Source organism: Mustela putorius, unplaced genomic scaffold, assembly GCF_011764305.1.
Source record: "Mustela putorius furo isolate JIRA1106 unplaced genomic scaffold, ASM1176430v1.1 tig00003983_pilon_pilon_pilon, whole genome shotgun sequence".
Lineage (NCBI taxonomy): Eukaryota > Metazoa > Chordata > Mammalia > Carnivora > Mustelidae > Mustela > Mustela putorius.
In genome coordinates this window covers 15,535,434-15,550,724 of record NW_025422123.1, presented here as the reverse complement: position 1 = coordinate 15,550,724, position 15,291 = coordinate 15,535,434, and the positions used below count along the sequence as shown (strand labels likewise).

Below are 15,291 nucleotides of genomic sequence, written 5' to 3'. Positions count from 1 at the left end.
TGAAACTTACATATTGTTATTAAAAATCACTCTAATAATAATACCTGCCATTATTTACAGATTAAAACAAAGGCTTAAATGATTATGATACTCACTCACTGTTAAAAACAAAATTAAGTTCCGAGTATCTGAACCCAGGACTTTTCACTGTAATTTGTTTCCACCAGACCATGGTTTCTGATACTACTATGAAAGTATCATTTTTTTTCTGTTTTTTTTTTAACTCAAATATATTTTAATAGTGCTTTAGTAGGATACAGTTTATAAATGAAACATTTATTTTGATTGACACTAGAGTATTAATTTTATTTCTGATTTCTTGCCAAGATGAATCAAAGTATATGAAATGCTAAGATGAAACATATTCTTATAGTCGTAACATATATTTCTATTGTGAGAAGCTACTGTGGTCTCTTAATCTTTGGCTTTTATAATTACTGTTATTTCTAAGGTAAGGAATTTGACATTATTTAGCGATCTTTAATGGTTTTCATTGGTTTACTTTCCCTGTGGTAGTTTAAGATCTGACTTTTTTTTCCCTCAGTTTAGATGTTCTTTAGGAGTCTAAGAGTTTGTTTGGTTAGACTGAATGCACAACCATCACCTTTCTTTTCTTTTTTTAATGGCAGATGTTTAATGAAATTATTTCCATTTCACCCTTAATGAGAAGATAAGGACTCCTCTCTCATTTTTGTCATGCTTTTTACAATGTCCTGTTTAGGGTGTAGCATGTTATTTTCAGTCATCACAAAAATCTCAACCTTTATTATATTTGGAAAACTCCTTTTGTCCTCTCTTATACTTTAGGCTTTTATTAACTCTGCACCTCACTGCTTGAGGAGTTCATTTTGCCATAAATGATGTTAAACTTTATTTCAGGCAAGAGAGAAATTCAATAGTGATAATGGAGTTGGGTTTTTTCCTTGCCCTTAGTATAAGATTTCTGGTCCACTTCTGCTTATACATATTATATAATTTTAGTAGCATCTTGAGCAGTATCATATTTTAGACTCTTTTATAGATGGTGTAATCTTGTAAGAAATTGGATTTTAGATAACTTTGTTTAGGCAGGTTGTTGGTAGAGCAAGGTAGAGCAAGACCTGAGAGGAAAAGTTTTTTACCATGCTTTTCATTGTCTTTTTGTCTCCTGCAGTATTTCTCACTGTCTCTTGTCTTTTTTTTCTCTCTTTTTGGATTATTTTAATTTTTATTTTTTAAGCCCAACTTGGGACTTAAACTCACAACCCAGAGATTAAGATCTGAGCTGAGATCAAGAGTCCAATGCTTAACTGACTGAGCCACCTAGGCGCTCCTCTTTGGGTTATTTTTAAGTAAAGAAAAACCATATACATACATATTATTACCAATATATTTGTTAATTAACAAAGGAAAACAACATATAACTGAAGTATTCTTTAAGTTGTAATCTATTATTATCATTTTTTCTTCCTTGTGACTCTTACTCTGTAGTGTGTCTTTGAAATTATGCATGTAAAACATCTACTTGTTTTTGATGTCTTGTTACATAAGTAGAGCCTAAGTAGAGTCACCACTATTATTTATTATTGCCCTACTTGTTTCTGATTTATCAGGATTATGCAGAATTCAGTCTTATTTTAGGAAATCCTTAAATGTTTATTGAATGAGTGAATGAATACATTGAATGAGTATCAGTCCTAGGATACATACTATTCTCTCCTTTTTTTTCCTTTTGTTTTTGAGTTTAGGATTATGGAACAATTTCTGTGTGATGTAGTATCAGTGTCTGATTTCCTGATCTCTCTTTTTTTCTCTATTCATGAACATTGTCCCTTTTCTTGACCTTTTTATTAAGGTCAAATCCAGCAGGGATCAAGATTTGGCTGAACGGTGTCTTGCTGCACTGACTGAATGTGCTGCCAGTGGAGATGGGAATATTCTGGCTCTTGCCGTGGAAGCAACTCGTGCAAGGTGAGGGTGTTTAAGTTTGGAGATTGCCAAATACCAGAAGTTGACCTGCTACTCAAAGTGTGCTTAAATGAAAGGTTGATCGTATAAACCATGTGAGCCTAAACAAGTATATTGGAAACTCAAATGAAGTTAGTTTTTATTTTTCTTAAATATCAGCGTACTTACAATATTCATGTCTTTTTTTAAGCATGTAAACATTAAGAGGCTTTACTCTCCTTAAAATTTAAAAATGAAACATTAACTTTTAAAATATATCAAGTATGAAGTCATCTTGTTTTGAGAAAGTCCATCTTACAAGGGAAAATACCCTCAGGTCACTAGTAACTACCTAATGTAGATCTAAGTATTTCTGCAAATATATGAACAAAACAGCAAAAGTGATTGATTTTTGTCAAATTCTGTTACTAGCAAAATAAGGTAGTGAGAACTGTTCAGGTACATGTGCTCATTTCCCATCTTCAGAGAAAAGCTGGAGGTCTGTTATTTTAGCAGCTATATGGTAATGAATTATAAATGACCTACATATGTTCTTCACCTAGGGCATCATGAAACCTTTCTGAGCAGGAAACATGCTTAAGCTCTCCCCTTTCCCTCTCTAGGTGAAAGGTGGCATGCTGAGAGCCCTAGGAACCCATGCTCCACAGTGTGGTGCAGGACATAGTGCAGCCAGGCAGCGGCTAGCCAAACAGTGGGGTTCCCGAAGACATTTTATTCATGTACAGTATTTGGATATCACCAGGGTTTGAGCAGATAGAGTGCTATTCATGATACTCTAAGTGCCACTGTCCTGTAGGCATGTGGAGCTCTTAAAGATGTATTAAAAATCATTGAATAGCATTTTTTGATTTCAACTTGGTTAGATTTTAGTTCTTTTATTTCTCCAGAAAGGGCTTTTATATCTCTCAAGAGGGTTTCTCTAATATCTTCCATGCCTTTTTCGAGCCCGGCTAGAACCTTGAGAATTGTCATTCTGAACTCTAGATTTGGTGAGTGCTGTGAAGTGTGTAAACCTGGTGATTCACAGACCTGTACCCCTGGGGATAAAAATATATGTTTATAAAAAATAAAAAAATTAAAAGACAAAAAAAAAAAATCATTGAATAGGTCCTATATTAGAGTTCATTAATGCATCCATGCAGCTGGCTGAAATTTCTGTTTACACTGGTTATTACATCTTTCTAACAAGGTTTGGGAAAGGGTCAGAAGAATTATAGATGAGAAAAGATGAGCCAGCCTTTCAAGATTTGCAGTAAGAAATTACAGAAAAACTTGCTGAAGCCCTTCAGAGGAAAAACTCATTAAGCCTCCTTCACCACTCCCACTAGGGTGGGTGGAGAGTATGTTAAAACTTTATTAGCATATTATTATTATATTATATTATTTTATATTTATTATTTTTTATTGTATATATTTAAATATATTGTATGTATTTATATGTTTATTTTTATATATTTATGTACTTATATATTATATATTTTATATTTATTTATTAATATTTATATTATTATTACATTATATATTATATTAGTGTATTAATAAAGTATATTAATACTTTAATTTCCCTATGGCTTGGGACATTTTAAGCTATTGTAATGAACCCATGTCACTTATTTGTAGATTGAGAAGTTTAATGTACTTTCAAATATAGGGAAACATTTTTATTTTTGACAGTAAACAAACCTACTCTTTGTTCAGAGGTTGACAAGGCTTCTCTGTCTTCCAAAGCTATTCACTGTGTAGTTAACTTTGAAAAGACAGTCAAAAATAAAGGGCAATCAGTGCTTTGTCTCATAGGACATGCAGAAAAGCAAATAAGCCACAGAAAATTTTCTCCCAATACATAATGTCACTAAGTGAATTATTTTTGCTTTTGTTATTTATTGCTTAATACAATAACCTTTTCTTTTTAATATGTTGTTTTAAGTGCTTAAGGGGTAGAATAAATAGTATGTGGGTTGGATTTATTTGTTTTACAGTTTTTATTTCTTATAAGAAATAAAAAAAAAACTTACCTGCTTACAGTCCTCTAATGGTCTCCCATGCCTTTTAAATTAAAACCCAATCTTACCATGGCCTCCAAGATTGTGTAAGATACGAATCTGGCATATTTCCTTGGCCTCACCTTATTCTACTTCCTTCATTAGGCTGTGTCCCCAGTGTCCTTGTTCTAGTTTTAGAACAAAGAGCATGTTTTTCTAACTCTCAGAACATCTGCATTTAGTACTTTCTTTTTCAAACGGTTTTCCCCCTTATGCTCCCTTGAGTTTCTCCTTCTCATCATTTAGGTCTTAGTTGTAAAGTTAAATATTCATGTCTTCAGTATCTTTAGCTTTCCCAGAGATCCCATTTCACCTGTTCCAGTGTGTTCATAGTGCTTATTATCACATGAAATTCTTATTCATTCATTTGTGTGCATGTGTATTGTTTGTGTCCCCTGACTAGATGATAAGCTCTGTAAGAGCAGTATCTCCCCCTCCAAGTCTTATTTATCATCATATGTCTAGCACTTACCATGTTTTTCCCATATTAGGCACTCAGTAATTGTTGAATGAATTAGTAAACAATGGATGGAATATGCTAAAAGACTTACTTTCTATCAAAATGTATCAGCAGGAGGGGGCCTCTGGGCAGTTAAGCATCTGACTCTTGATTTCAATTCAGGCCATGATGTCAGGGTTGTGAGATTAGACTCTGCATTGGGCTCCACACTGGATGTGGAGCCTGCTTAAGATTCTCTCTCTCCCGGGGCGCCTGGGTGGCTCAGTGGGTTAAAGCCTCTGCCTTTGGCTCAGGTCATGATCCCAGGGTCCTGGGATCGAGCCCCACATCGGGCTCTCTATTCAGCGGGGAGCCTGCTTCCTCCTCTCTCTGCCTGCCTCTCTGCCTCCTTGTGATCTTGTGATTTCTGTGTGTCAAATAAATAAATAAATCTTTAAAAAAAAAAAAAATAAGATTCTCTCTCTCCCCCTGCCCTAGGCCTTGCTTGCTTGCTCGCTCGCTCTCTCTCAAAGAAAAAAGAAAGAAAAAAGTATCAGTGGGAATCTTGCTCCCTCTGCCTATTTGTATTGTTAGGTGATAAATTATTCATGCTTATCTACTTATAGTTTTTTAAGTCATTCCGTTATTTTTTAGTTAACAAATGTTAAAAAGAGTATTGTGTATAAAGGCATCCTGAATCATTTTTCATTGGTATTCTGAGGAAAGATGCTTTCATCAATGCAGTAAAAAAATACTCCAAGTAAAATAAGTTGGTCAGAGAAAGATGAATACCGTAAGATTTTTGGTAGCATATATTTTACTTAGGTAATAATGTATGTCTAATTATATTGAATATTTAAGTAAATATTTTTTTTCAGGGTTTTTTTTTTAAAAACATATATTTTTATCCCCAGGGGTACAGGTCTGTGAATCACCAGGTTTACACACTTCACAGCACTCACCAAAGCACATACCCTCCCCAATGTCCATAATCCCACCCCCTTCTCCCAAACCCCCTCCCCCCAATAGCCAAACTATGGAAAGAACCTAGATGTCCATCAACAGATGAATGGATCAAGAAGATGTGGTATATATACACAATGGAATACTATGCAGCCATCAAAAGAAATGAAATCTTCCCATTTGCGACAACATGGATGGAACTAGAGCGTATCATGCTTAGTGAAATAAGTCAAGCAGAGAAAGACAACTATCATATGATCTCCCTAATATGAGGAAGTGGTGATGCAACATGGGGGCTTAAGTAAATATTTTTATCTCAAATGATGATGTTAATAAAACCTCTATTTTATTATTTTAATATTTTAGATGTACAGTTGGAGAAATCACAGATGCTATGAAAAAGGTGTTTGGTGAACATAAAGCTAATGATCGTATGGTGAGTGGAGCCTATCGCCAGGAATTTGGAGAAAGTAAAGAGATATCATATGCTGTCAAGAGGTAATATGTGAGATTTCTTTCACCAGAATGTCTTTTCTGTTAACATAATCCTTATAAATCAAATTTGGACCTATTTTTGTCACATACCATTTGGAAAATATTTGAACTGACTTTCCTATTAGTCTGTAGTTTTACTAATATAATATTTTAAATTTTCATCATAGTTCCCATTAGGAGTTTCTCATTTAAATCAAATGTTTTTTTTTTTTTTTTTTTTTTTTTTTTTTTTTAATCAAGAGTTTGACAGTTTCATTTATTGTCATGTGAGAGAGAGCAGAAAGTAGAACACTCGGTGATTATGAGCTTATCAGGACACATCTCAGCGGCATGAGCTACTCCAGTTGGCCTTTTTAACTAGCATTGATACTGCTTCATATCCCCTGGTGGTTATATTTCAGTCTCCTTATTATAGTATACTTTCATATTTTCCTAAGTTCATTCAAACTGTTTAATTGTTTAAATAATTATAAAATAATTTCCTATTTGAAAATAAGTATTTGGTTGCCATCTATGCATAAATTAAAATCAAACTCTCTGAACTGTCAGTAAATAGTACTGTCAAACATGATTAGGAAATATAAATTAATAGAAATTGGTCATAGTTCCAAGGTGTAAATGTAGCTTCCTGATTTTTTTCTCAACCTTTGTAGTTTCCCTCTTTTTGTATCACTAGTTATGAGATAAATATCAAAACATCTAAGGTGAAAGTCATCAAAATGAAACTTTTTTTCTTTTAATAAAAACAAATATAGTACTTTTTCATATGGGGTATGAATTTATTGATTTAAGCAGACAGATATTTTGATTATATGTCATTTGAAAGTACCACATTGCAGTCAGCTTGGAGAAGTTCATACTTGTGATGAGTAGGTGAGATACAGACAGTTCAAAGCAACCAGTGAGTCACATTTGTATAAAAATCTCTGAAAGCTACCTTTTAGGTTATATTTAAATATTTATGCATATTATACTCTGGAGACTGGCTTACGAAGGTGAAAAGTTGTCGTTTCCTCATCTTGCTTCACTGTGATGTTCTCAGGTGTTACGGGCTTATTGGTTGTGCCATCTTGCAGATTTTCCTCTAAGGGAAATGTGTTAAGCATACCCAAGCTTTAATGGAATTCTCAATTTAAAATAGAGATCTTCACAAAATATGAGTAAACAGATTCAAAAAAAATTTTTAAATAAACTTGAAGGATTTGCTGTGAATAAATTATAGTTCTTATATCTTATCTTTGGACAATTAACAATATATAAATTTATTTTATTATTACTTTTAATAACCGCTGTATTTTGAAATGTTCTTAGGGTAAATAAATTCAAGGATCGTGAAGGTCGCAGACCTCGTCTTCTTGTGGCTAAAATGGGACAAGATGGACATGACAGAGGTGCAAAAGTTATCGCTACAGGATTTGCTGATCTTGGTTTTGATGTGGACATAGGTCCTCTTTTTCAGGTACTGAAAATTGCTGGGAGAATTTCAAAAGAATGTCATAAATCACTTATATTTAGAAAAAATAATGATAAGATGATAAACCATGGTGATGTTTTTTAAGTTGTTAAAGAAGAAAATGAGTTCAGCAGATTCCCAGATTTATTTTTGAATGCATATAATCCAGTTAATTATGACAGAAATAGGAAAGTAATGTAATTTATGTTAATGTACTTGTATCTCAGACTTGACTTTGTAAAAATTAGTAACTAAAATTGTTAGGTGTCTGAGACTGAAGGTTACTTTGAAAAATCTTATTCTTTTGAGATTTGACTAATAATTTGAGGGAAACATAACCCACAATGGATTGGTGGGAAGTGTTTTGAAAGAGAAATCAAGCATTAGAGTGAGAGGGTCAGTTCATAATTAGATTTTCTCTTCTTATTACTCTCTAGTAGTATTTTACTTAATCACAGAATATTTAGTCCAGCAGAGTAATAATTTGTTGGAAGTAAATGAAACTGAAATTCTCTATAGAGTAGTATAATAATCATTCCCTTTATATCTTTGGTTGAGTACACTGTAATAAGTTTCATATTAAAAGCTTTATCTACTATATACTTCTTGATCATCTACCAAATGCTATGTTCTCAGTTGAGTAAGATATAATTTTTGTCTTCAGCTCCCTGAAGTCTTGCAGACTCCTAACAGAAAGAGATTTACTTACCAGTAATCACAGCAGAATAATAATGTAATTAAGGTTTGAACAAGGAACTTGTCCAAATATTCTAGGAACTTATGGTTGAGCTGTGCCTTCTGGAAGCCTGGAAAGCAAGGCAGGGAAGGGCATGCTAAGAAAGGTTGGCTTGGGCAGAGGGACAGAGGTACAGTGGTACAGAGTCATGAAGACATGATGCCTTCAAGTGACTGTAAGAAGTTCAGTGCAATTAGAATACAGAGCATGGGATGGTATGTAGATTATGATGAATAGCCTTATATGTGCCATTCTAAGAAGTTAGAACATATCCCAAAGGTGTTTAGGCAGAGTGACAATCAAATGTATACTTTAGAAAGCTCACTTTCCAGGAAAATCACTTTCTGAAGTGGATTGAGAGGAGCCGTGACTAAATGCAAGGAGTCCAGTTAAGATATTCAGTAAATCGGAGTGAGAAGCAAGGCAGGCCTTAACCAAGGCAGTATCAGGGTCTTAGTGGAAGTTAGCTAGGATTGTGAAGAAAATTTAAAGAAGGGGCTATTTACAGATAAGGAGGCAGGCAGGAGAGAACCAGCTTATGGAACATTCAGATAAAGATGACCATATAGGTTGGATATGCATGTCTGGAGCATAGAAGAGAGGTCTCCATTATAAATAAGATTTTGAGACTTACAATGTGTAAATGGTACTTAAAACCATGAAAACTGGTGTAACTTCCCATCAGAAATGTATATCACAAGATGAGAACTTGAACACCAAAAGGGAAAAGGGGAGGACATAGCAGAGGAGGGAAAGGGAATGGGGTGTGGAGTGAGCTAAAAACTGAGGAAGAAGGAGAGTTTCAGGGAAAAGGAAGTACTGTTGCTCCACACTGCGGATGGGTCGACTAAGGTGAAGCCTGAAGAGTATTCATTGCGTTTTTACCAGCAAAGACGTAAGCCTTTCTGAAGAGGCCCATACTCTGTAGAATCTGTAAGATTTTCCCTTTTTGAATTTATTTATTTATTTATTTATGTTAGCAAACATAAAAAAAAAAATCATTAGTTTTTGATGTAGTGTTCAATGATGAATTTTTAAATATTACTATAGAAAGTCTAGAAGAAGTTTTCACTATGAAGCACTAGCCTGAACTTCTGGAGATAACATCTTTGAACTGTGTTGGTAGGTAGATTCATAAATACATTTAAGCTAGGTTTTGTTAAGAACCTCAAATATATTTTAGATTAAATAAATACATATATTTAGATTGCTTTCATCCTTTGAGTTGAATACTTTCCCATTCTAGTTTTTTACTTATATTCTACTATGCTTTTACTTTAGATTTTTGTTTGTTTGTTTTCAAGAGGGGGAGAAAGAGAAAGGAGGGAGGGACAGGTGGAGAGAGAGCCAAGCAGGTGTCCTGCTAAGCGGGGAGCCTGATGCGGGCCTTGATCCCAGGACCCTGAGATCATGATCTGAGCTGAAATCAAGAGTCCAACATTTAACTGACTGGGCCTCTCAGGTGCCCCTTTGTTTGTTTTAAATAATGACCAAATATAATACATTCCTGATATTTAGTAATTAGCTTTCAGGAAATATTTTTTTTATAAAATGAAAGTAATTAAAAACAATTGATGTCATTCTTTGGCACTTAAAAGAATTTTTCAATGAACTGCAAGTTCATTTCTCCTTTACATGCCATCTATAAAAATATAGTATACCTTTTAATATCACCAACTTTGTTAACATAATACTTTGTCATTAAAAAAAAAAAAAACACTTACCTGTAGATGAAGGTACTTTCCTTCAGTTCTGTGTCTTGATTTAGGAAAAATTAGATTTGAAGTTTTAGAATGCTCAGTATTTGATAACATAAAATACAATTTTTTGTGTGTAAACATAAAGCATGGAATTGAATTGTTTAAATGGAATTTTAATCTAATGAATTTTGGTAACAAGGATGATATGAATGACCAGTCAGGCATAAGTCAATTAAATCTGTTAATGCATCAATACCAAGAATATGCACATTTTCTTAAATGTTTTAATTTCATCAGTTATATTTTTCACAGACTGATTTTTTTTAGCAGTATGCTGTGTGATTTACTTAGAGATCTTCTTGAACTTGGCTTCATTCCCAAGATGCGTAGGATCTTTTGTTTTCACACGGAAATGAGCCCTAAAGTATTGCCGAACTAGGAAATTTTCAGATAATAGTTTTTTTGAGCTTATTATTGTTCAGCAGTTTCTGAGATAACTTTATCCTCCCCAAATTTCTCAATTTGCATTATATTTACAATGAGAAGCTTGTAGATCTCCTTTATATGAAGTTATTTAAATACATGACAATTATCAAAGCAAATGTCACTCATTGCAGAAAATGAATATGATCTTGGGTAACTCAATTCATAATTGAATACTTGAAAATATCCTTTATAATTCTGTATAGCATACTGGTTAAATCCAGTTAATAATGAAGAACAGCCTTCTTGGTACCATCCCTTCTCTTGTTTATGTATTTGCCAGGGTTTTGTAGCTAGCCCCTTAACTGGTTTCTAGAGTCTCATGTTATTTTGATTCATACGTTGCTGTCAATTCAATGTCTGCATGTGAGACTGAGGTCCTGAGCTTCCTAGTGTACTGTCTTACTAACGTCGCTCTTTCCCACCCATTTTATTTTAAAACCTAAAATTCACTTTTCACATTGAATTTTATGTTTAGTCTTTTAATTCGTCATAGATACTATGATATGTTGTCTTGTACTGCTCAACCACTCAATAAATGTTGATAAGACAACAGATGTATTTTACAAAAACTGTAATGTGAAGAGATAATATATTTTGCCTAAGGATAATTCCTTATCCTAAAGGTTTTTTGGGGGAGCTATATTTGGTGTAACTTAAATCTAATCGATAAATTCTAGGGCTAGAAGCAAAGACAGTAATGGTGTCTTTTTTATCAAGGATGAGTTGAGATTTATGATTTGAGAATGATGAAATAATGAAGTTATACTCACTTCAAGATTTTTAATGAGAAAAACCATGGAATGCCAGTTAAGTAGATAACAGTTTTAAAATACTCTTTGGAATATATGATGATTTGTTTCTTCACTTTCTGATTGCTTAGACTCCCCGTGAAGTGGCCCAGCAGGCTGTGGATGCAGATGTGCACGCTGTGGGTGTGAGCACACTTGCTGCTGGTCATAAAACCCTAGTTCCTGAGCTCATCAAAGAGCTCAACTCCCTGGGACGGCCAGATATTCTTGTCATGTGTGGAGGGGTGATACCACCACAGGTATTGTTCATTTCCTGTATTTTTCTAGTACTATGATGGGAATCCTGAGTAATGTTAGTTTATATGTAGTTCCCACTTACTGTATACATTTACTAAAGAAAAAATTTGGTTTAGATGTTGATCTCAATTATTTCCTGGTGATTTGACTAAGTAAATCTTACTTAAAAAGTGGGCAGTGTTGTTTTCTATTCAAGCTATATTGTAATTCACTTTGTGTGATTTAACAATTTACAAAGCTTCTGTGAGGGAATTACCTCCTTGCAAACTAATAACCTAGATAGAGATCTACTTTATTCATAGTCAGTAAAGAATGATGGAAAAGGAACAGGATAAAAGTAATAAAATCTCACAGCTAGACTAGAGAAGAATGGTGAACATGTTGCATCTATCAACCCCTAGACACAGACAGTGTCCACTATTTGTCATGGTAGTGAAGTGAGTCCTTTGATAACCAGTCAGCATCACTTGTTTTTGTTGTTTCAGAGTAACTACCTTGTTCAGTTCTTGTTTCCATCTGTGGATGTTGTCTTAACTCAGAGTTGTTTCAGTTACATGGTCTTGTAAAACCTCTTTTTCATTAAAGCTAATTTTATTGGGGCATAGTTTTCTTAGAGCCAAAAATATCCTAAATCAGAAATAAATGGAATCAGCTTGTTCTGGAAATTCAATAATTTGAATTTCCCCTGATTGGGGAACAGTTGGATTCTTGAACAAAAATATGGATCATCTTAGAAAAGGAGAAATAAATGCTAGGTAACAATCAGTGATGTCAGTTAATTTATTAATGGGGTGGGAGGATACCTTCCACGTATTATCTTACCTGTCAGTTAAAATAATTAGTTAAAATATAAATTTGGTTTGCTTCCAATCCAGTTTTTTTTTTAATTAACATATAATGTATATTTGCCCCAGGGGTACAGGTCTTTGAATCGTCAGGCTTACACACTTAACAGCACTCACCATAGCACATACCCTCCCTAATGTCCATAAGCCAACCACCCTCTCCAATCCAGTTTTTAATTATATCAAGTTTTCTTTTTTTATTGAGAATGGGAAAAAATAGAAGTGTATATGAGATTGTTCTAAGTAAATAATTGATAGATGCTACAAAGACCCCTCCACAAGAGCAGGAGTCTATCAGTGAAGTGTGATCTTATGTCAAGATCTATAATTTTTTCCTGCATACTGGTCAGAATATAAAATAGTGACTTATTTACCACTTATGAGATTAGACTATATATATATATATATATATGTATATATATATATATGAAATTGTGAGGTTGATAATCATGCAGATCTAGCAAGCAAACTATATATTATTTATTCTTTCTAACAACACAGTACTTAAGGTGTTATAGTCAACACAAAACTGCTTTTGTTAACATACTTGCCTATTATTTTTGCAAATATAGTTTACTATATGGGAATATAAAGGGTGTTTATTCTTTATTGTCTGTCTTGGAAACTTTTATCTGTATTGCAGTTTTAGAGTCTGTAATATATAAGCTCTTAGATGTGATGTTAAATTTAAGAGCCAAAATAATTAGGCTTCACAAAATATCAGAATTGAAATATGAGTTGAGAAAAAACACAGGCCTGTTATCTAAGTAAGCTCACATTTTTAAGAAATATATTTCACAAAAGTTGTATTAACCCTCTGGATATTTGAATTACTCAAAACATCCTTGATGTCTTCCATACCTTTTTCCCTATGAGTTTAAAGACTAAAGATTATTTTCTGTAATGACACACATGTGTGTTAATATGAGTATCCTTTATAATTGCAGTCAACACTTATGCATACACACAGCATAATATATAAACTTGAATCACTGTGTTGTAACCTGAAACCATGTAACCTTGTGTCAACTATATTCAAATAAAAAAATTTAACACAACACCCCTCCCCTCAAAGTATCACCATTCACCAACCGCAGACAAAACATCTTAGAGGTCATAAATAGCCTAGTAAACTCAAGCCTATAATGTGATACTAAATTTAACACAAATAGTCACAAGTAGTGAAAATTTAGGCAAGAGAAAATTACATGGTTTTGGTCTTAGAAGTTCTTGGTCAGTGGGTCATACTGCTTCGTACTACATGTCACACACTGGGGTAATTTGGAAAATGTGTGATAGATGGGTTATTATTAGCAGTCCTGGGGAAGCAAGAATTTTTCAGCTCCAAATGCAAATGGTATACCAGTTGAGAAAGCTGGGGGCATTGGCGACAAAGAAGAAAGGACAGCTTTCATTGTCCTGGTGTCATTTCCTTGAATTTAAAAATATTGTCTCTTCTATTAATTAAACAAATTCTTTCAACAGGATTATGAATTTCTGTTTGAAGTTGGAGTTTCCAATGTATTTGGTCCTGGGACTCGAATTCCAAAGGCTGCCGTTCAAGTGCTTAATGATATTGAGAAGTGTTTAGAAAAGAAGCAGCAATCTATGTAATATCCTGTTTTTGTGTTAGCTTTTTTCTAAAACAGTCTTTCAATGATGATCAGAGAGTAAAACCATGTCTTCAGTTTAATTCAACACTTGATTTGTGCTGTCTTGAAAGCTTTACATTAAAATACCTGATTTATAAAAATTTTGTGATGTTCTAATTGTGTATATACAGTTTCACTTTAAAAATTAAAAAAAATATATATATATATACCCTTAAAAGCTCTACATGTTTAATACTTCATCAGAAACTCTAGACAAAGGTATGATTTTAAAAAGTCATGGTATTTATTTGAAGTATTTCTTATAAAACTATTTCTTTCTATTTTAAAAATTAAACCTTACCTAAAAAAAATCTAACTAGTCCCATTCTTCAAGTTAGTATTATATTGACTTGAACACCAAAAACAAAATCCATAAAAGAACAAAATAATTACACCTATCTTGGAAAAAATAAGGAAGAGTATTTACGTAGAGAAATATATTATGGTTGTAATCTTCAACCAAATTCTACTACAATCACTTCAATAAGAATATTAAATCAGATAAGGATGAAATGGTAGAATATTTCTTTAAATCTGACTTTACCTTCTTCCTGGGCATGAACATATGACTTTGTTATTTCTGGGCTTATCCCAAGACCCAGGAGACTGAATGTTTATGAATAGTCCCTAAAATGAAAGTGTGTAGGTTATTAATATAGCTTTCTCCAGAATAATGGTGTAAGCTGGGAGTGTAGAAGGGCTATGATGTCTGGAAAAGCTAGTGGTATAACTCAATCCAACTCTGAAGGTCTGAGAATCAAGAGAGCCTGTAGTGTAAATCATACCCTAAGGCCTATAAAAGATGATATGACATGTCCCAGATCAATGAGTGAGGCAGGAAATAGGAGGGGTGGATTCCTCTCTCCTCTGCCTTTCACTTCCCTGAGACCCTCAACAGATAGGGTGATGCTCACATCACTGGAGCGGGCAATTTACTAAATCCACTGATTCAAATGCTAATCTCATCCAGAAACACCAGAACATACACACACCAAAATAATATGTAATCAAGACATCCCATGGCCAGTCAAGTGGACTACCTATTATAGGTACCTATTACTTAAAATTATCATAGAGCCCTTGTACGTTGCTGGGAGGAATGTACAATGCTGCTACCATTGGGGAAAATGATACGATTCCTCAAAAAAACTGAATAGTTACCAAATGGCCCAATAATTCCACTCCTAGGTATATATCCAAAAGAGCTGAAAGTGGGATCTCACATAGATATTTGTGCACCCATGTTCATAGCAGCTTTATTCACAATACCCAAGATATAGAAGCAACCCAAGTTTCCTTTGATAGATGAATGGATAGGTGAAATGTGGTATATACTTAGAATATTAATCAGCCTTTAAAAAGAAGGAAATTCTGATACATGCAACAACATAGGTAAAACTTGAAGACAATATGCTAAGTGAAATCAGCCAGTCACAAAATATTTCATTTATATGAGATTCCTAGCATAGTCAAATTCATAGAGATAG

General features: G+C 33.6%; 1 protein-coding gene across 3 annotated transcripts in view; it reads left to right on the top strand.

Moving 5' to 3' along the window:
- MMUT (methylmalonyl-CoA mutase) overlaps positions 1-13,905 on the top strand; it is a 31,877-nt gene extending 17,972 nt beyond the window's left edge. For all 3 annotated transcript variants that reach the window (XM_004780415.3, XM_004780416.3, XM_045071058.1), the window contains exons 9-13: positions 1,835-1,950; positions 5,758-5,889; positions 7,198-7,345; positions 11,142-11,309; positions 13,638-13,905. In XM_004780415.3, the coding sequence (XP_004780472.1) occupies positions 1,835-1,950; positions 5,758-5,889; positions 7,198-7,345; positions 11,142-11,309; positions 13,638-13,766 (693 nt within the window). In that variant the 3' untranslated portion in view covers positions 13,767-13,905. The remainder of the gene's footprint in view (positions 1-1,834; positions 1,951-5,757; positions 5,890-7,197; positions 7,346-11,141; positions 11,310-13,637) is intronic.
- Positions 13,906-15,291: the final 1,386 nt, after the last annotated feature.